Here is a 21099-nt window from a genome sequence, read left to right on the forward strand (position 1 = left end):
GGGTGCAGGTGGCCCGCACGTCCCCAGCTGCAGCCCAGCTCTGAGACGGGGAGGTGGCTGCCCAGCCTGACTCCGTGGGAACGCTGCATGGCTCACATCTCTGTTAAGATAAACAGGCTTTGGGGATCCCTCCCTCCACACCCCCAGTCTCAAGTCTTCTGGAATGTGTTCATTCATATATTTGTTCCTTCACTCAGCACATCTTTACTGAGTGCTTTCCTTGTGCCAGGCCCTGGGTATGTGGCCATGAACAACACAGCCCCCAGCCATCCTCACGGAGCTGGCCTCTCACGGGGAGACGGTCCATACGGAAGTAAACAGATGTATGAGGTAGGGTCAGGTAGGGACATGAGCTTTTGACGGATGCTGGAGGGGAGGCCTGAATGGAGTCCGAGCCCCAGGCCCTGGGAGCATCCAAACCAGTGACAGTGATCCAAGCACCAGGCTGGCTGCCGAGGACAGTGGATCTGCGTGGGTCCCAGGGCTGCAGCCACGTGGTGCCTCGGAGATGCAGGTGGGGGTGGCCGGGTTCCAGCCGGGCTGCTCGCTGGGCTTAAGGGCAGATTCCAGAGACAGTCAGGAGGGGTGCAGGGAAGGTGGGCGCCAGTTCTGTTTCCAGGAGGGTTGGGCAGGGAAGGACGGGACTGGACATTAACTGGCGATTTTAAGTGAAAGGATCCTTAGTTGGCCCGCTCTTCACTTTTCCCAGCTGAGCAGTTGAAGCTCAGAGATGTACAGGGGTGCTTCCCAGGCCCAAGTGCTGGAAGGACCCCACGGAGTCCCAGGACCCTTGTGTGGCTCTGAAGGCAGCTCCGAACCCTGAGTCCAATAGCTGTAATTCCACCTGCTGGGGGCTGGGCCTCCTCTCCCCTCCGCCTGCATCAGCCTCCTGCAGCATGTGACCGTGAACTGGCAGCTTAAAGACAATAGAAATTTACTCTCTCATGGATCTGGCAGGCTGAAGTCCAAACTCGAGGTGTCAGCAGGGCCATGCTCCCTCTGAGGGCATGAGGAGGGGAGGCGCTGTTTCACGTAAACCTTCCTCTTAGCTTCTGGCGTTGCTAGCAGCCCTGGCGTTCCTGGGCCTGCAGACGCACCACGCCCACGTCTGCCTCAGCTGTCACGTGGCCTTTTCCCTGTGTCTGTGTCTTTATGTTGCCTTCTCATAAGGACAACAGTCATTGGATTAGGCCCCCTACCACTTCAATATGACCTCATCTTAAACAGATGATAGTACAGGATACCTATTTCTAAATAAGGTCGCATTCATGGGTACTAGACATTAGGACTTGAATACATTTGGGGGGAACGCAATTCAACAACCCACAGCAAACGCCCACACCCAGGCACAGCCTCTGACAAGGGCTGACATTTCTGGAGCAGGGTGCTGAGTCCAGGCTCCCCTCGTGGGGACAGGAACAAAGCCTGAGGTGGGATTTGTACTCAGCCATCTTCTGAGTGAGCTGTGTCAGGCGACTGTGGGCGGTGGGCATGGGAACCGGGCCTTTCGCACCTGCCACATTCAGAGCCGTGCGCCTGGGAAACTGTCCTCAAGGGAGGAGAGGCAGCAGGTGTGCCAGGCAGCAGCAGATGGGCCGTCACCCCTAGCAGCCTGGCCTAAATCGCCACTCCTGTGTCTCTCCATTTGGCTTCTCAACCTTCCTTCCCTTCTGCTGGTGATGCAGAAACCTAAGGAGCCAGAGGAGGAGTGAGTGGACGATGCATTCCTGGGTGTCCTCTTCCTAAGGTACTGGCACTCCTCCTGTCCCCTTCCAGGCTGGGCCAGAGTGCGAGATGCACACAGCAAGCCCACCCACCTGTGCCCTGCTGCGTCCCCTTGTAACGAAGGGGCCAGAACTTTAGAGGGAGAGGCATCAGCCCAAAGGCCCAAACTGATGGGACCAAGATCAACCTCTGGGCTGCTGGGTGTTGACACTAGCTTAGCACAATTTCAGCATTATTGACATTTTGTGCTGGATAATTCTTTGTTGTGGGGTGCTGTCCTGTGCACTACAGAATATTCAGCAGCTTTCCTGGCCTCCACATTCTAGATGCCAATGGCATTGCTCCCTCAAGTCATGACAACCAAAAATGTCTCCAGACATTTGCCAAATGTCCCCCGGGTTTCGTGGTATCAGGGCTGGTGTCTGTGAGTCTCTCGCATGTTGCCTTACAGTCATAAGACAGCTGCCACAGCTCCAAACATCCCACCCATGTTCAGAGCAGAAACAGCAATGAGAGGCTAGTACCAGCTACCATTGTTTCTTTTTGCAGAAAAGTGGAAGCATTCACAGAGCCCAACAGATTTCCACTTGGTTCTCCCTTCACTTAACCTCTCTGAGGTCTCACCTGTCCAGCCCTCAAAGCAGGGAAACAAGGCCTTTTCTAAAGGCAGGACAAGATGGGATCATGGATTGGCCAGGCATTTGCTGCTCTTGGTGGCCTCAGGGAAGTCATTCTGAGCCTCAGTTCTCTCCCTCTTAAAACTAGGCTAATAGTACCTACCTGTGACAAAGGCTGTTTTGAGGTTAAATCATCTAATACACACGTAAGTCACCCAGTTCAGGACCTGGCCCAAAACAGGCACTCTAAAACAAATTGATCTTTATTATTACTGGTATGTGAGGATTAGCCACATTAAAGTGCCCAGCACCCAAAGGATACTGGATCAATGATGGTGGCTGGACCTCCTGCCTCTGAGCTTTTGCATTCTCTGTTCCCTGTGCTGTTCCCTATGCTCCAATGGCCCTGGCTTTCACCACTTGCTCTCACCAATTCCCGGAGGCCTTACCTGACTCTAAAGAACATGTCTCTCTTTGCTCCTGTCTCAGCACCTGCCTGGTAAAATTTACCTAAATATAAATAAAATATTCATTCATTTTTCTCTCTATTCCTTCTAAAATAAAAGCTCGGTGTGGTGGCGGGTGTGGGGGTGGGCGTTACGTTATTCGTTTCCTTCTTGAAGTATTCCCGGGCTTAGAACTTCGGCCTGGCACCTAATAAATCATTAATTCTGTGTCGGGTGAATGGCTGATTCTCAGGCATAAGTTGGTGACACGTGGGGATATGGGGCCACCCGACGGGGGCAGAGATTGGTGACGCAGAAACCTAGGGGCCAGGGGATGAACAAGTGAACAAACCATACCAGGGCATCCGCTTTTTAAAACACTGATGCTCCCTGCCCTCCTCCGAGCCGGGCGGGAGAGCGAGGTGCGCGCAGCAAGCCTGCCTGTCCGGGGCGGACAAACGCCCGCAACCCGGGTCCTGCACGTCCCACAGCGGGCGGCGGCCCCCAGGGCCTTCCCCTCCGGACTCCCACTGCGCCAGCACGTGCTCCGCGGACGCCCGGCGCCCAGAGCGCAGCCGCACTCCCGAGGGCGCCCCTCCCCGCTCGGCCGCTGCGCCGGGATGGGACGGGGGGCGGGGCGAGGCGGGGCTGGCCCGGGTGGCGCTGGGACTTGTAGGCCCGGAGCCGGGGCTGCCTGCGCCGGGGGGGGGGGGGGGAGCAAGGTGCACCGCCCACCCTGCCCATACTCCTAGCGGTCCTGTCACTGAAGGGGAAACTGAGGCTCGGTGAAAGGACGCAGCTTGCCCAAGATCACGCGGCCGGACAGTGGCCGCCCTCCCTGGTCCAACAAGTGTAGGTCACATTTTATCAAAGTTTTCAAAGGGTGTTCTGAGGGCCCCTTGTCTGGTGGAGAGCACTCCTTGCCTCCTTCCGTTCATCGTGCATTCACTCAACAAACATTTCCCGGGGGCCCTCTGCTTGACTGTCCCTACAGCTTGAGCAAAACATCCAAGGCTCCAGCTCGGCAGGGCAGAGAGACCGTAAACCCCTTTTTCCGTAAACAAAACTTGGGGAAGTGAGAAGTATGTTGAAGGAAGAGAAGAGCAGGATAAAGGGCAAGTGATGAGACATCACCCCAAGGCAGGAGTGGGCCTGGAGAGCTGGCAAGACGAGGGGGAAATGAGGGGAGACAGAAACATGCATCCCCAGAGGGCCCTCTGAAGACTTGGGGTTCCACTCCCACTGTGAAATGGGTGGGGGTTTGGGGGAAGAAAGGATCAGACCCGGTGGCTGCCTACTTGGGAGTAGGGTTGGGGTTCCAGGGCTTGAGACGGCTGGTCTGGGCCTGGAGTCAAGTGCTGCCTGACAGCGAAGGTGCCAGATAAATGCCTGAAAGACCAGTAAACCTTCTGCCTGCCTCCTTATCCCCCTCAGCCCCCCAGAAGCTGGGGTCACCAGGAGCAACCCCACTTAGAGCAGTGTGGACTAAAAAAAAAAAAAGGGCAATCTACGAGTCAAGAATTATGTTTTATTTTGCACTTTCTGAGGACTCAAGCCCAGGAGGCACCTCAGATTGCTCTGAGGGGCTATTCTGAAGAGGTAAGGTTTTGCAACAAAAACCAACATCAAAAGATTACTGTTAATTAAAGAAAAACCAGACCTCTCAGATTAGTGAATTTACTGCTTTTCTACATATGGGAAGATGCAAGAGGCTGGGCTCCTTGAAAGCCTTCCTTTGAAATGCACCTTAACTATCAGGAGCCAGTACACTGTTTTTTTCCCATCCTGAATCCCTTCAGGGTGTATAGTCAGGGTGGCTGCAGTGGCTGATGGCTTGATGGTTGCAACATCCTTTATTTACTGTTACAGCATGTGACCTTTTTTGTCCACAGCAGAGTCCCTTCTGCACCGGACATCACGATAGTGCCTGGACTTGCAGAGGGCTTGAGGCTCTCAGAGCCAGACCCTCTACCCCCAGGTGACATTGGGATGTGGGTGCCAGGGCCCTCTGCTCAGAAAAGCCTGTCTTGGTTCAGTGCTCCCCTGTCAGATGTGACATTCCCAGTAACTTTGGACAAGGGGCCTTGACAGTTCTGTAACCTGTCCTGCCTGTCGTGACGTTCAGAGACCCGAGGTGGGGTGGGGGAGCTGTTTCTACGGCTGGGGAAGGGGACAGAGGGAACAGGGCTCCCAAGGGTCGCCAATTCCTGGCAAGGAATTGGACTTTTGAGGCTGCCAGAACTTCTTCCCTTGCCCCAGTCACCTCAGAGGGGCCTCTGGGGCCACTCTGGCCCCTGCTGGATGGCAGCACCCTGATTTGTTTCTTTCTGAATAGTATATTGTATGCTTACCTGTTTAATTGTGTGTCCCACTCATAGAAGCTCGGTGGGGCTAGAGTGTGTTCTGGGCATTCCTGCCTCCCCCATGCCGTGATAAATATTAGTCCAACGAATTATATTTATGTACAAAAACAAAAATCATTTCACTATTAATATAGGTTGCTGTACCCTAAGTAGCCCTGAAGAAATGTCGACTCACTAAACATGACCTGAATCGTTTACATCTCGTTCAGTAGACTGTGCGCTCCACGAGGGCAGGGGCCCGGAACACCGCAAGCACGTAGTAAGTCCCCCGGAAACACCCGGATGCACCCCTTCCCCTGTTGCGCTTCCAGCCCCAGGACTTCCCCCGGCACGTGGGGCGCGGCCGGGTGGGGCCCGGACTACGCTTCCCGGCGGCCCTCGCGCGCCCTAGGCGGGGCGGGACTGAGGCTGTGGGCGTGGCCGGGGACAGGGGCGGGGCCTGGCTACCGGGGGCGGGGCCGACTACAAAGCCCGGGGGCGGGCGCCGGGGCGCAGAGCGGTCGCAACGCCGGCTGGAGCGCAGCGCGGCGCAACGCAGCTCGGCACGCACGGCGGGACCGACCCGCGAGTGGACGGGCCCGGCGGCTGGACCGGCGCCCCTGCTGCCCTGCTCGCTCGCCGCCGTCCCCAATGAGCGCGGCCCCACGCGGCCCGGGTCCGTAGGCGGCGGGGCCCCCCCCATGCTGCTGCAGCCCGCGCCTTGCGCCCCAAGCGCGGGCTTCCCGCGGCCCCCGGCCGCCCCCGGCGCCATGCACGGCTCGCAGAAGGACACCACGTTCACCAAGATCTTCGTGGGCGGCCTGCCCTACCACACCACCGACGCCTCGCTCAGGAAGTACTTCGAGGGCTTCGGGGACATCGAGGAGGCCGTGGTCATCACCGACCGCCAGACGGGCAAGTCCCGCGGCTACGGCTTCGTAAGTGGCCCCACGGCCGGGCGCACCCCGCCTTGCGCTTATCGCGGCCGGGGCGCTGAGTCAACCAGCGGGCGGGCGCACGCCAGCCCGGACGCCTCCCGCCGGCGTCGGCACCTGCTGCCCCTTCTATGGCTCCTGCCGGTCCTGCCCACCCCCCACCCCACGCCTCCGCCCCGAGGCCCCGTCTCCCTGCCCCCACCCCACGCCTGGTTTAAAAGAGAGCCGCTGTGTTCAATTAGGACTCCTGAGTTTGTGGAGAGGTTTTGGGGACAGACGGCTACTCTCGAGACTTCCTGGTTCTACAGGCAAGCTAGCGAGGAGCAGGTCTTCACCTCAGGGCGCTTAAGAGCCCTTAAGCATCCCCCGTTTTATTTTCCAACAGCTCTCTTCGACGCTCGAAACACTCTTAAGTACAAAATGGCCTGAAAACACGTCTCCTACTTCCCTTCTAACTACAGTGTCCCCAAACCCCCTTCCATGAGGAAATGTGTGGTCCCCATTGGCCTAGTAGGCCAGGCGGGGGCCCCTGCCACCCTTCACGGTTGCCCTGTCTTCCCAGGGGATTTTTTCTGTCCTTGAAGCAATATTTTCTAGCACTTGAACTTGGAGGGAGGAGCTGGGATCCGGGGGCAGCTTTGTGGGAGGGCCCCAGGCTGGGGTCTGAAGGGACTGGTCTAGGCATCCTGGGTAACTAAGGGGCACCCGAGATGGGGAGAAGTGAGCGCCCCATGCCAGGGCCGGGCTCTCTCTGCTACCCCCACCGGCAAGGGAAGCCCCTGATGCATCTGTGCTCCTCTAGGTGACTATGGCCGACCGGGCGGCAGCTGAGAGGGCTTGCAAAGACCCAAACCCCAACATCGACGGCCGCAAGGCCAACGTGAACCTGGCATATCTGGGTGCCAAGCCGCGGAGCCTCCAGACGGGTGAGAGCCTGTGTTTTCCTTCCCTGGCGCTTCTGGTTGCTATATTCAGCCTTGGTATCTGTCGGGTGGATGAGGCCCCCCCTCCCCACGCCGCCCTCCTCCAGGAGTGGCAGTCGGCTGTCAGGTGCTCACAGAGCCATCACAGGGCAGTCATCCCCCAGCTTGGAAGTTGAACCCCGTCCCCTTGCCGCATATGCTGGTGGGACAGGGCGACGAGGACGCGTCACCCAGTTGTCAGCTGTCCTTGCCAGAGGGAGAAAGTTGGTCCCAAGGGCTGCTGCCACCTGGGCCCCTTGGCCCCCTTTGGCTAGGAGTTTTGGGGGTCCTGTGGAGGTGGCCTGTGAGGGGAGAGGAAGCTGATTATCCCTTTGGATTAGAGGTGGATGGCTGAGTGGTTTTGTTTTCCTGGCTGAGGCGGGCCCGTAACTGACCTCTCATTCTAGGCTTTGCCATCGGTGTTCAGCAGCTGCACCCCACCTTGATTCAGCGGACTTACGGGTGAGTGGCCGTGGCTGGCTGGGGATGGGGCCGCACAGTCCTTGGAGACCAGGCCAGAGGCCATGTGCTTCTTGGGTCTCCAGTGCAGGTGTCCACCGGGCTGAGGGAGGCTCACCCTGGGCCCGCCGACCCTATCGCTTTGGTTGTGCTTTTTGCAGCCATTTTTCTGTGTCTCAGAATCGTCACTTGCTCCAAACTTCCAGAAGTGTGATTGCGTTTTGGGAGTGGGAGGAGACAGGCTGGGAGAAGGGGGAGAAGGCAGACTGCATTTCTCTACACCCTCCCTGCCCCCCGCCATGAGTTCTGGAGCCTGTGCCCTGGGTTCAGACCTCTGCTTCTCCTTGCTGGTTGTGTGACCGCCTCACCTGTGAAATGGGTTTATAACTGCACCTCTGAGCTCTGTGGGCAGAGGCCTGGCACGGGCCTGGAAGTGCTTGCCAGCTAGGGGGCCAGGCCCTTCTCAGGGTGCCCCCTGACCTGCTCCAGTGCCCGACAGATGGCGACAGCAGGTCACCGCCAGCCGGTCCGATGTTTGCGTAGCTGCAGCAGGTGAGACGGGCACAGGGCCAGATGTCCCCGCCCAAGTGGGCCTGGCCTGTGGGCCTTTTGTCCGATGTGCTTTGGAGCCGCGTGTCCCACCCTCCACCATCGGAAAAGGGCCTCCCCCTCTTTTTTAGAAACATTTAATAAAGCCTGGCAGCTGCCTGGGGAAGGACACAAACTTCAGGGGCACAAAGGAGCCTGCCATGCCGCCTGCCTTCCCAGCTCCGGGGTTGATGTCGGCTGTGCGCCCCAGTGCAGGGAGCCTGTTGATGGGGGTGGGAGTTTGTTCTGGGTGGTGGAGGGCACAGTTATAAAACAGGCAGCCCCTTTCCGAAGGTTAGAACTTTCTAAGCTATCGGACCAAATCTGAGACCCTGTATTTTGTGTTGAAAGCCGCAAGTGTGTACGTGTGTGTGCACCTGCCCCAGAGAGAGGCATTGTTTGAGGGGCCCCCTGGCTCACTGGGGCAGTGTGGAGCAGGGACTGGAGCAGACTGGGAGCCGGGCTTGCGTGGCCTGAGCAGTTCAACTGGATGACTGAAGAGTTGCTGCGTGCCCATGATTCGGGGGTCCTCACCCTGACAGGCAGCACCTGTGGCTGCACAGTGGCTCCCACGTGGATCGGAGGATGTGTGTGAACACAGCTTCTGGTCTGTCCTCCTGGCATTAAGCCTGGAGGGCGGCCGGGGCAGGTGGTTCTGGGTTTCCTTCTCGCCCTAGGATCTGCTTCATCTGGGTCTGCAGGCATCTTGGAAGGTGTTTGGGGACACCCTCATCTTCCTGCTGTCATCCAGGTTCTTCCTTTTTGGGTTCAGGCCACACAGAGAGGGTGGTCCTTGTTTTCCACAGCCCTCGCTCTGTTCCCCAGGACAGAGGCTGGGACTGGGGTTGATGCTAAGATCTGAGCATGAGCCTCAAACATGTGCAGCTCTTTCCTGCTTGAAACGTGACGGTCTCTTCCCGCTCGAATCTGGGCTCCGTTCCTACCCATCACGGCTGCCTCTGGGACTTGCGTAACCATCAGCGCTTGGCCTCTGGAGCCTACAGACGGGGTTCAGATCCTGACTGTCACTTACTGGTGGGTCCATCTTGGCAAGAGACATCCTCTTACTGAGCCTGGAGTTTTCCTCATCTGGAAAATGGGGTAATGACCACCTAATGACTGGTGGGGCCAGGTGCTCCATGCCCCCCAAATTCTCTCCTGTCCTCACAGCAGTCCTCTGAGGTTGGGACTCATGTCATCCCTGCTTCATAGGTGGGGAAACTGTGACAAAGAAAGGTGCGTAGCCTGTCCCTGGTGGCTGGAGTGATGGGATTTGAACCCACATGGGCTGGCTCTCCAACACATGTCTCAGCGGCTGCTCTCCGGAGCGGTGGGTAGGAAGGACACCCCGACTGTTCTCATGGTCCTCAGAGCGCCACCCACGTGAGGGTAGTTGAGGTCAGTTGCAGATCTTACTGCTCTGTGCCCCCGACTGGGGTGGCAGCGTTTCATAACTGAATCTCCTGGCCGGCCATTTAATACCTGTGATGATGCAGAGGCCTCCAGCTCTGCTTGCTGGTTGCCAAGGGGTGGAGACCCAAACAGGGACAAAGGGTCAGAGGGACTGTCCAGCTCTTCGTCTCCAGTGGCCGGTGGACCAAAGCCTGTCAGAGTCGGGCAGCCTCCCAGCCTCCCACCAGGCCTCGCTGAGGTCCAGGGGCAGAGGGGTGGCCAGGCCGGGCGGCCGGGGTCAGCTGTCTTCACCCAGAGCCCGCCTGCCTGGCCGGAGAGTTGGACCGTCAGCGTCCCTTTTGTCTTTGCAAACAATTAGGCCCCGGGAGCACGGCCGGGCCTGACTCAGCGGTCAGTTTTGTCGGCTCCGGGCTGGCAGCGAGGCCAGGCCTGCCGCTGGTTGGCCGAGGGCATGGTGGGAGCCGTGGCTCGGGCAGCTCAGAGTTTGCAAACCTGTTAACCCCTCTCCTGCCTGGCGGAGCTTCTCCCAGACTCTGGCCCCGATCATGTGCCTTGGGCAGCTCTGAAGATTCCACAGCCCCGTGGAATCTTTTTGGGCAAGGCCATCGTGGAATCCTCGCCTGGCTGGGTCATCAACATCAGTGTGGAAAGATTTGCCAAAGAACTTTTACGGTCTGTGATTTTTGCTTGGATTCCTTGCCCCCAGCTTTTCTTTTTACAAGAGGAACAGGATTTTTCAGGACCTAACTCAATCTGGACATTTCCATCACGTAACTGTACCTGGGGCTGAGGCCTGGATTTGGAGAAGGCTTAGCAAGTGGCAAGTGGCTCAGGGACAGGGGGAGACGCTAAGGCCATAGACCCTCCAGCAGAGCAGCCCTTTGGTGACAGGGTGGAGCGGACAGTCTGCGTGCAGGAGGGGGGCAGGTGTCCAGGCAGAGCATCGGGCCTGGCTCAGAAGGGGCCTCTGGGTGTCAAGGCTGTCCATGCTGGGGCCTAAGGCCTGCCAGGAGCCGAGGTTTGTCCTGGGCCTGGCTGCACTTGGAGCCTCTCCCTGGGTTATTTTTGAAGGGCCAGCTGCTTTTCTGGGCATAACACCCACCAGCCCCTGTTTCTAAGGGGGCCTTGCTGGGGGTGCCACACCCATTCACCACCAGCCCCATTCAGTGCCAGGTGCAGGGCCAAGCCCCAGGGGCCCAGACAGCAGGGCAGGGTCCCAGGGCTGCTGGATGCCAGGTTAGCCTTGTACTGGAGCAAGGCCCCCTTGCTGCATGGGCTTAGGGCCAGACCCTGCCCCTTCTCTCTGGGCTTCTCTCCCCTTCTGTGTGGTGGGGACCATGTCGGCGCCTCCCTGCGGGGCTGACTGGGGGCTGGTGTGCGCCTGTCTGCAGAGCTGGTCCACGGGGACCTGGCGCACGGGAAGACAGGGATGTACCAGTGACTCATTTCACAGCAGCCCTGTGATACGGTCTGTTGCCCCCTCCGCCTGTGCAGGCACTGGGTGAGGAGAAACTGCCTGAGCGGAGCTCACACAGTAGGTGAGGGAGCCTGAGTCAGGGGCTCCGACAGCCTCCTTCCTTCCATGAGGTCTCTGACCAACTCTTGGAGAAGTCAGAACCAGGACCCCTGGGACTGACCAGGACCCTGGGACCTTCCCCCCCCGGCACGTGCATGCCCCGTTTGACCTATAGTTTCAGGGACCCCACACCCTCTGTGTGAAGGTCCCCAGTGCCCAGGTGGAGACCTCCTGTCCTCGCCGTCACCAGGCTGTGGGTGGTGTGTGCACACCCGGGGGTCCTGGCCCAGCGCTTGGGTCCACTGAATGGGGCTGGCGGTGCATGGGTGTGGCGCCCCCAGCAAGGCCCCCTTAGAAACAGGGAGGGAGTGGGGAATGCCAGGAAGATGTCAGCTGCCCTGAAAGAGCACGTGGGGCTGGGCAGACGGGAAGGAGCTCTTCCCGGAGTCCTTAATTCATTAAGTTTCTATTGAGCACCTGCTGTATGCCAGGCCCTGTGCCTGGAATACTTTGAATAAGAAACATACAGTTGGTTCTCTGTCTCGCTTTATGGTGGGGATGCCCGGACATTAAAACGCTGTCTGTGCACATGAGGGCCCCAGGCGGCAGTGGGTCCAGCTGAACGGGGCAGCTGGCTGGGGGTGGGCCTCGTGGGGCGGGACAGTCCTACGTCGTGAGTGCAGCGGTGGTGGATGATTCGTGTGTATGACAGAGCGTCATAGACTTACACACGAGGACACCCCGGAAAATGGTGAAATCTGCCAAGGCCCAGGGCCTTGCTAATAGGCACGTGCCAGTGTGGGGTTCCCAGATTGGACGTCACCCCTGGGGGCCACTGCAGGGGGGCACGTGGGGCCTCTCTGTACTATATTTGCACCTTCCTGCGATTCTATCATTTGTTAGTGATAGGAAGTAAGTAAAGCCAGGGGGAGTTGTAGCGCCCTGAGCGGGGGTCAGCGCGCGGGGGGTCAGCACCTTGCGGGTGTGGCAGGAAGTGAGGTCAGAGCCCGAGGCTGGGGGTTGCTGAGTGGAAGCCGGCGCCCTCCCCAGGTGGCATCACGGGGCTTGTTTTTACTTTCAGGGTGTCTGGGGTGGCCCTGCCCCCTCCCCGCAGCACAGCTTCCTGTTTGGCACCAGTGGAGCGAGGCGGGGGCTGGTGTGGCCCTCCCCGGCGGGCGGCCCGTGCACACCTGTTGTTTGTCCCCGTCTGTCTGCTGTAACAGAAACTGGCCTCTGGGGGCGGTTCTTGGGTTCCTGTCCAAGGATGAGCTCCTCTCTTTGCCCCACTGGCCCTGGCAGGAGGGGCCCCTTGTGCTGAGGGCTGGAGGGCCTCATCCAGAAGCCTCCAGCCAAGGAGAGAAGCCTGACCACACATAGGCTGATGCGGGCGTCCAGCTCAGCCTCACAGGTGTGTCCCAGAGCACGGAGCACAGGGGGCCCCAAGGTGGGCCGACCGGCCTGCCTCTTCACACGGCAGTGGAAGGAGGTGGTGAGAGGAGCCTGGAGGCCCCTCAGCTTGTCTGTGTGCCCCTTCTTCTTGTGACTTTCCCTCCTTGAGCCTCAGTTTCCCCATATGGAATTATGAGTGTGCTGCCAAGTGCTGGTGCAGGGGGACACATCTGGATCCCTCTCCTGACCCCTTCCACATGGCTGGAGGGAGGAAGCTGTGCTTCATTCAACCAGTTTGTTCAAAGGACAGTTGCTGGCTTTGTGGCAGGCTGAGGACTCCATGGGAACAGAGGGAGATCTGGTCCTGCTTATGATTGCAGAGCTTCCCGCGGCAGGTGCTCTGGGGGGAGCGCCCAAGCAGGAGAGGCTGGGGTGAACGGTGGGAGGAAGTGGGAGATGGGGGGTCAAGGGCCCATCAGGGTGGCCTCAGCTCATGTAGGGCTGCGGTGGCCTAGGGGAGCATTTGGATTTTACTCTGAGTGATGCAGGGCCACTGTGGGCCCTGAGCAGATGAGGGCCGGGGCACTTGGGTCTTGAGAGCATCCCTCTGGCTGCTGGGTTCAAGGCCAAGGTGGAGGCCCCACTAGGGGACCACATAGTGGTCCAGTCCACACTCGAGGTCATGAGGGCCTCTTGGACCAGCGCTGGGGTGAGAAGATGTGGGATTCTGAATACATTTTAAGAATGCGTGAAAGAAAGAAGTCCAAGAACATTCCAGAACTTTGGGCCTGAGCTAGTGGAAGGTCTGTTGGCCTTGGCAGTCAGGGGAGGCTGGTGTGGGCTGCAGTTTGAAGGGAAGAGCGGGAGTTTGGGTTTGAACAAGTCCCAGTGGAGATGCTGGGCCGGGGCGCTCTTCCTCAGGTGACGTGTTTTACCTGCTTCTGGCCCGATGGCCCCAGAGAGCCTGGATGTCCCCCCCTCAAGGGGAGTCCTGGGAGGCCCCTCCCCAGCCTGAGAGTCCTGTTGTGCCCCAGCGGCCGCCAGCTTCTCCAGCCCATCAGGCAGAACCTCCTGAGAGCAGAAAAAGTGAAATGGGCTCATTTGCCTTTTTTATTTTTATTTTCGGGGGTGGCTGTGTGTTCACAAAATGAGTCCTGGGGCTGCGGCTGGTCCCTTTCCGCTGACAGTTTTGCTTTGAGTGCGCGGGCAGCGTGGTCGTCTGTCTCCTGGGCGCCGATGGCCCTTGGCTGTTGTCAGCACCCCCTTGCCTGCCTGGGAGTTGGCAGACCCCGCTGCTCAGACCCCAGGACACCTGCCTTCAGGGACCCAGGGGAGGCTCTGTTGGACCCTGTGGTGCCCTCCATTTACAAATGGGGAAACTGAGGTCAGAGAAGGCCGAGGGACTTGGACAGGCGTGGCCAGGATCTGTACTCGGGGTTCTCGCCCCTGGACCCTGGTCTCCATCGGGCCCAGCCTGCTGGGTGCTCCTGGCTGTGTGCTGCCCAGCCTGGGTGTGTGGGTCCAGGCAGAGCTTTCGGCCCAACCCCCTTTCAGCAGACAGTGCCACGTGGCCACCTGGGCTGAGCCTGAGTGTCTGTCCCTCCAGGACGGTCTCAGCTTTTGTGCCTGGCCGGCTGCAGCCCCCTTACCGTCTGGGGGCTTGGAGGTTTGCTTTGCCCAGGCCCTGGCTCTGGGCATTGGGTCACCTGACCTTTGGGTTCTGACCCCAAACCTGTCCGTCCTGGCTGCACAGGGGACTGTGTTTGCCCTCCGTCAGTCTGAGGAGGGGGTCGTTGGTGCCAGTTCTCTGGGGTGCACAGCAGCACCACGGGCAGTGCCAAGGCTGGCAGGTGCAGAGCCAGACTTGAACTGAGGCCCGGGGTCCCCCAGCTGCGAGTTGCTGGCTGAGCTGTGCCGGGAGTGGCGGTTCTAGGCTGGGCTACTTCCTCTGCCTTCCAAGGGCTATGACTTCTGGCCCAGGAGGCAGGGGCAGCCCTAGAGGAGGCTCATTTGCCACCAGGTGCCAGCAGAGCCCTCGGCACTCAACAAGTGCTGCCTGGGTGCTTGGGACAGGAGGGGAAAGTCCCTGCCTTCGTAGGGTTTGCGTTCTTGTGGGGAAGGCTGCGGAAGAGAAGGTGAACGACGAGGTGGTTTTGTGTAGGAAGGAAGTAAAGCCCATAGTGGTGGGGGGTGGGCGGGGAAGGCCTCTGAGGAGGTGAGGTCTGAGCTATGGGAAGAAACCTGTTGGCAGCAGGAACAGCAGGTGCAAAGGCCCTGTGCTCCGAGAAGCACGTCTCATCTGGGGAACAGAAGGGAGTTCTGGGTGGCTGGAGTGGGGACAGTTGGGTGGAGATGAGCTGGGGGTGGGGCAGGTTGAGGCCTGGTTGTGCAGGAAGCCATGGAATAGTTTGGGTTTGGCTCTGGGCGTGAGGGGAGGACCCTTTGGGGATTTGTCTGGGAGTGGTGGTGTCTCTGGTGTGTTTTTAAGAAGACCCCTGGCTGCAGGGTGGGGGCAGGGGAGGAGGGCAGAGAACAGGGAGAATTGGGGAATTCGGGGGTGGGAGTGAGGACAGTGGGTGGGGTGGGGGTGGGCTGCAGTGGAGGTAGAGTGGGCAGGGGCGTCCCCAAAGGCTGTCTCCCAACAGGCACAGAGTGTGACTGCCCTGTGCCCTTTTCAGAGGCCTGCAGGTCAGGCACGTGGAGGCTGGTGGCACCCTGACCTTTCTGGGGAGTAGCTGGGGTGCTGAGGAGCACGCTGTGTACACACACCCCGTTCCCCGGAGCCAGACCCCCGGCACCGCCCCCTGTTGGGGTGTGTGGGCCTGGGGAGGGGCATGGGGGCTGTGCTCAGACGGGGCCAGCCGGTGGTTTGGGTGGGTTTTCTCCCTTACCTTAAGAGCCAGTGGCCTCCCCGTGTGGGTGTGGGTGTCGGGGGGGGGGGCGGTGTGCGCGCACACGCACACCAGCCTGGCCCTTCATGGGTGTCTGTGGTCATGACAGTGGTCAGAAGTCCTCGCCTTCACCTTGTCATTCGCAGCAAGGTCTCGACTTCGGCGTGATGCTGGAGATTTCTCTGTGGGGGGGCCGTCCTGTCCACCAAGGAATGTTAGCAGCGCCCCCAGCCTCCATCCAGTGGATGCCAGTGGCATCCTCCACGCCCAGTGTGACAACCAGGAATGTCCCACACTTGGCCTAGAGTCCGCTGGGGGTGGAGTCACCGCGGTTGAGAACTGCTGTTCCAGGGGAGGGTTTCCGTTCTCAAGCCCTGAGGTCAGCCTCTGCCAGACCCGGCTTACAGATGAGAAACCGAGCCTCACGGAAGCTCTGTAACTTGAGTGCAGAGCTCGGGGCCCGGTCTCGCCTCAGAGGGCTCTGCAGCTTCCTTTGCCCGTGACTCAGCAGCGCTCACTGGGCGGCAGGACCCGTGCCCCGCCGTTGTTCTTTTCATTTCAATCCGATTCTGGGGTGCACATACCTGTCTGGGGCCCAGTCCCTAAGGATGCGCTAAGCTCCTTGTTGGGGACAGAACTGTTGGGGGCTGCCCCTTCCTGGGCTGGTGCCTGCGGTACCTGGGGCCACTCTGACCTCTGGGGGCCTTTTGGAGACCCACACTGGCCCCCAGGGTGGGCCCAGGGTCACAGGTCCCAGCCAGTCTTTTGGGCAGACGGATGGGGGACAGACTCTGCCACACCCTGGCCGTGTGACTGTGCTAGTCACTTGGGCCTCTCTGAGCCTCAGTTTCCCTCTCTGGAAAATGGGGGTAACAGCATCTATTTCTTCGGCTTTTCACATACAGATTGGGGGATGGGGACAAGGCACTTGAAGGAAACAGGTGAACATATACAGACACATTCTCCCCGCAAGTCAGGAAACAAGGGAGTCCCCTTCCTCCCAGGCTGGAACTTACTCGCCGCCATGTGTCTGAGTGTTCCCCAGCCTTGCAGCATCGTGGTGGCCAGGACAGACCTTGGTCCGGATGGCACTGGTCAGAAATCTGGTAAACATGACAGCTGCACTGGCCAGCACCCTTGAGGCAAGTGTGGCCAGAAACCTGTGGTTTGAAAGTCCTGGGTATTTCTGCTGTGTGGACAGCGTGAGCCCTGGTCCAGGCAGTGGTTCTGCAGTGCGGGTGTGTATCCGAATCCCCGGGGCCCTGTCTGATGTAGATCCCCGACCCCATCTGACTTGGCAGTCTTCGGGGATCCACATTTTTAGCAAATGCTGTCTGAGGCAGGGTGTCCCTGCCCGTGTTAGGAGACGTTTTGGGGTCAGAGTTTCTAAAGGCTCACAAAAAGGAATGTTCTGAGGTTCCGCGAGCCACATGGGGCTCACCTGGTGGGGGCACCAGTGATGCCTGGGCTGGCACGGTGGGCGCTACACCAAGACACGCTCCGTTGTAGCTTTAGTCACTCCTTTCCCGGGGGGTCTCTGGGTGGCCAGGGCCCCTCGTGCTTCTTGGAGGGGCCTGTGCCTGCCATCCGATTGTGAGCGCTGCCCTCCTAGCATCTTCCACAGCCAGGCCCTGGGGAAGGTGCTGGGCGTCAGGGCGGAGCCCCCACCCACTCCTGTGAGGTCCGTCAGGCTCCAAGCAGCCGCCCCCTCCTCCGAGAAGCCTCCCCTGACCACTCCCTGCAGTCCCGGTTCTGGCTCACGGGTCAGTGTGCTTGTGCGCCTCTCTCGCTCCTGGAATCCAGGCTCGGGAGGCCAGGGGCTGTGCCGTCTGCTCGCGCTGCGCCCTTGCCCGGAGCACACCGCAGACCTGTGAGAAGGTTGGACGCAGCTTGGGAGGCTGAGGCAGGATTCAAATCCAGGCCCCACTCTGTTCAAGGCTCTCGTTGCCACCAAGGAGGCAGGAGTGAGTGGACAGCAGAGACTTCTGATGAGGTGGAGAGGGAGACTGGGCCTGGAATCAGGGGGCAGGGTTCCTGGTGGAAGCCGCCTGGCCTCCTGACAAGCAGGTCACTGTCGAGGGGCTGCCACCTTGGAGGGCAGATAGCTGGGGACTCGGTGTAGGACCTCCCTGGCCAGGGGGGCTGGGGGCCCCTCCGGAACGGGCCGGCCGTGCCCAGGCTTTCGCTGCCCAGGTGCCTGCTGCAGGGTCCGTGGGGCCGTGGCGTCCATCGCCACCCCAGCTCTGCCCTCACCGGGTGGTTCACCCCAGCTCAGGGTTTGTTCCTTATATGTGCGTTTATTATAAAGTACACATAACTGAAGGTCGACTGTTCTAGGGCAGTAAGTACGTTCACGAAGTTGTGCGGCCATCGCCACGCTCTGACGCAGAGCGTTCCCATCACACGGCCGTCCTTCCCGCCCCGGCTTTCTGCAGCCTCTGCGGTCTGAGCACTTTCTCCCTCTCCGGATTTGCTTTTGTGGGGATCTCACGTGAATGGAATCACGCAGTCTGGCCTTTTGTGTCTGGCTTCTTTCACTCGGTATGGTGTCCTCAAGGTTCATCCACACGGTGGCATGGTCAGAGCTGCGTGCCTTTTTATGGCTGAATAATGTTCCTTGGCGTGGGTGCACCACGATGTGGAAATCATTCATCAGCCGATGGACGCTTGGATTGCTTCTCCTTTGCAAATAGTGCTGCTTTTTCCTAATTATGCACGTGAATCCATTCGCCTTGTAGAGATGCTCACACTCACGTGACCCTCCCGCAGCCTCCCTCCAGCCCTTTTCTGTGCATTCAAAACATTGTACCAGATAAAGTTGCCATCAGTCAGCTCTTGGACCTTTAAAAACAGCGATTTCATACGATCCCATCTCACCCATCCTTAGCATGGGTATAAATACACATTTGATTTTTTTTTAGCATGAGCAGTATCACCACTCAGTATAAATATCACAGGTTTGCATAAACAGCACTTCTGTTCTGTCTCCCGACAGCATGCAGAGGAGAGGCTTGGGGCTGAGCGTGGATCCCCTCTTCCCAGCGCGGCATGCCGTGGTCTGGGGGCATTGGATGCTGCTCATCCCCATGGGTGACGCTCGGGTGTCTCTCCTTTTCACTGCTCCTGTAGGTGCTGCCGGGATCGCTGAGTGCCTCTGTCTTTGTTCCAGAGCGGGGGCCCTGGCTTGGTGGGAAGGGAGCCCACACTTCCAGGGGCCGGCTTTCTGTCCACTTGTTCTCCAAAAAGCTGCCCCAGTTTCTGCCCCTGCCAAGCCTGCAGGAGCACTGGGAGGAAACGCTTTCCTTTTTCTTTCAAAGCAGCTTCTCCTTGGAATGGGGTGGGAGCAGGGCAGGGGTCTGTGGAAGGAATTTGGGGTTCCACATCCCCTCAGGTGTGTAACAGCGTCACCCCCGTCCTGTGTGACTCGTGCAGGTGTGATAGAAGGAGATGCTGATTCTGGGGCCACAGCGTCCAGCGCCCCCTGCCGAGGTCACTCTGTGCCCAAACCTGAGGGTGTACATCACACCACTGCCGTGGGCGCTGTAGTTGCAGTCTGGCCGTGGGGCTCAGGCACCTGCTGATACTGCCTTCCTGAGCCTCAGTTTCCCCATCTGCGACCTGCAGGGTTTACCCCCACAGTGGGATGTAGGGCGGAATGGGGAGGCCTGAGAAGCGCTCACTGAGGAGGCATCTGAGTGCGGACTTGACGAGGGGAGGCGGGAGCTCTGTGGGGTGCTGGGGAAAGTGCTGTGCAGGTCGTGGGCACATCTGGTGTGTTCTGGGAACACCATTATTGTAACCGCACCCATTTTACGGGTGAGACTCAAGAGGGGGGACACAGCATCACGCAGCTCTCTCAGGTCCTCCACTCCAGCCCAGAGCCAGCTGGGTTTCCCCGCTCTGTTGCCTGACCCTGACCCTCTCTGCTTGGCCCCACAGGCTGACTCCCCACTACATCTACCCACAAGCCATCGTCCAGCCCAGCGTGGTGATCCCAGCCGCCCCGGTCCCGTCTCTGTCCTCGCCCTACATTGAGTACACGCCAGCCAGCCCAGCCTACGCCCAGTACCCACCGGCCACCTATGACCAGTACCCGTACGCCGCCTCGCCCGCCACGGCCGCCAGCTTCGTGGGCTACGGCTACCCGGCCGCCGTGCCCCAGGCGCTCTCGGCCGCGGCGCCCGCGGGCACCGCCTTCCTGCAGTACCAGCCCGCGCAGCTGCAGCCCGACAGGATGCAGTGAGGGCCGCCCCGCGTGCCGAGTGGGCGCTGGCCGGGAGACCCTGCGGGCTGCTGCCTGCACCGCACGCGGCCCAGAGACCACTTCTCTTTACACCCAGGCCCGTCATGTCTTGAGGGAGGACTTTGAGAGAAAAGACTGACTGAAAGCTATCTGAAGACCAGCCCGAATCTCGCACACGTGCCGGCCTCTCCTGTCACCGTCCGTGCCCTCCTCCCACCCCAGGAGCCCACAGGCCGTCCCCTCAGCACCTGGCGGGGCCTCCTGGACCCTGGCCACCCTTTAGGGTGGGTGAGCAGAAACTTTGTCCTGCTCAGAGAGGCCTTACTCCAGGGAAGCCCAGGACCTCGAAGCGCGGGGGCTGCTGACGCCCCCCGCGCAGCTGTGACCCGGGCGTGTGCCGGGGAAACGTCTGCCTCCAGGATTCTCATTTTCTGAACGATGGCCCGGGGCGGCTTCCTCAAGATCGCCAGGCTCCCAGGTGCGGCAGGGCCACCAACGACAGGGCAGGCGGCCAAAGTCCTCTCCGTTGGAGCTCGGCGACTGTTTTTCTTACTGTCATTGTTTTGCTACTAAGATTATTTCCGAATTTCAGTCTATTTTTTCAATGGAGACTCCCGCCACCAAGCATCCAAAACCCGTTTCTGACTTTGAGAGACTGGCTTTTGTTGACGGCTCCGCCCATGGAGACAGTGACAGTATTTCTGTGATCAAGTGTCTGTGGGCTCCAGTGCCCGAGTCCCTCAGAGTGTGGGTGTCTCCAGACAGTACGTCGTCTTAAGCTTGGCCCCCTCCCCACAACTGCGACAGGGACGTGGGTTGAGGCCCAGAGTGCAGGGCCATTCCCCCCACCTCCCCAGGGTCACCTGCTGTGTGCCAGCCTGAGCCACGGGGTTGAGCTGAGACCCCTCTTCTGCCTTCCTCGGGGGCTCAGTGGAGATAGGGGGGTGGTGGCAGTTCTGGCACACCATGGGGAGGCCTTCGGGGGCCCGCCCTGGAGGAGGAGGGGAGAGTGAGATGAGGGCGGGCGGCCTGGCAGAGGGGCCGGGCAGAGGGAGTTTGGGGAGCGTGGGCCGGAAGGTCGGGGGGCACTGGGGGTACTCCTCCAGACCTACCTCAGGGAAGTGGGAGGCCTCAGGGCTGACTGACGCGGGCAGGCGCTTCGTGGCACACCTGGTGCAGAGTCAAGGCCCAGAAAATAAAGGTAGCTAATATTATTATAATATTTTTATTAGAATGTTCTGATTATAAAAATAAAACTTGTTTTCTTTAAAGAAAAAGCTGGTACGTAGTTACTCCCTCGAAGTGGGCACCTCCGACCCCGACAGCAACCGGGGGTGAGTCGCTCCTGGGTCAGGGTCACCTAGAGGAGGGCTGACAGGCTCAGGTCGCTGACGTGTGCAGAGCAGGGCCCTGGGGGCTGTGGCTGGAGGTTGGGTGCAGTGTTGAGATTGGCAGCACCTCTGGAACCTCATGGAATACAGCCAAGCAGGGCGCAAGGTCAGAGTCAGGAAGGGACATCTGGGGCTGGGGGTGAGGAGTACTCTAACCCAGGGTAGTTGCAGCCTCTCCCACC

General features: G+C 59.5%; 1 protein-coding gene across 1 annotated transcript; it reads left to right on the plus strand.

Annotated features, from left to right (window-relative positions):
• The first annotated feature begins 5631 nt into the window (after window positions 1-5631).
• Window positions 5632-20803, plus strand: RBM38 (RNA binding motif protein 38). The gene is made up of 4 exons (XM_074347484.1): window positions 5632-6068; window positions 6868-6991; window positions 7435-7489; window positions 19223-20803. Exons 1-4 carry the CDS (start codon window positions 5832-5834, stop codon window positions 19524-19526), a joined length of 720 nt encoding a protein of 239 aa, XP_074203585.1. The 5' UTR covers window positions 5632-5831; the 3' UTR covers window positions 19527-20803.
• Window positions 20804-21099: the final 296 nt, after the last annotated feature.

Source organism: Camelus bactrianus, chromosome 19, assembly GCF_048773025.1.
Source record: "Camelus bactrianus isolate YW-2024 breed Bactrian camel chromosome 19, ASM4877302v1, whole genome shotgun sequence".
NCBI lineage: Eukaryota > Metazoa > Chordata > Mammalia > Artiodactyla > Camelidae > Camelus > Camelus bactrianus.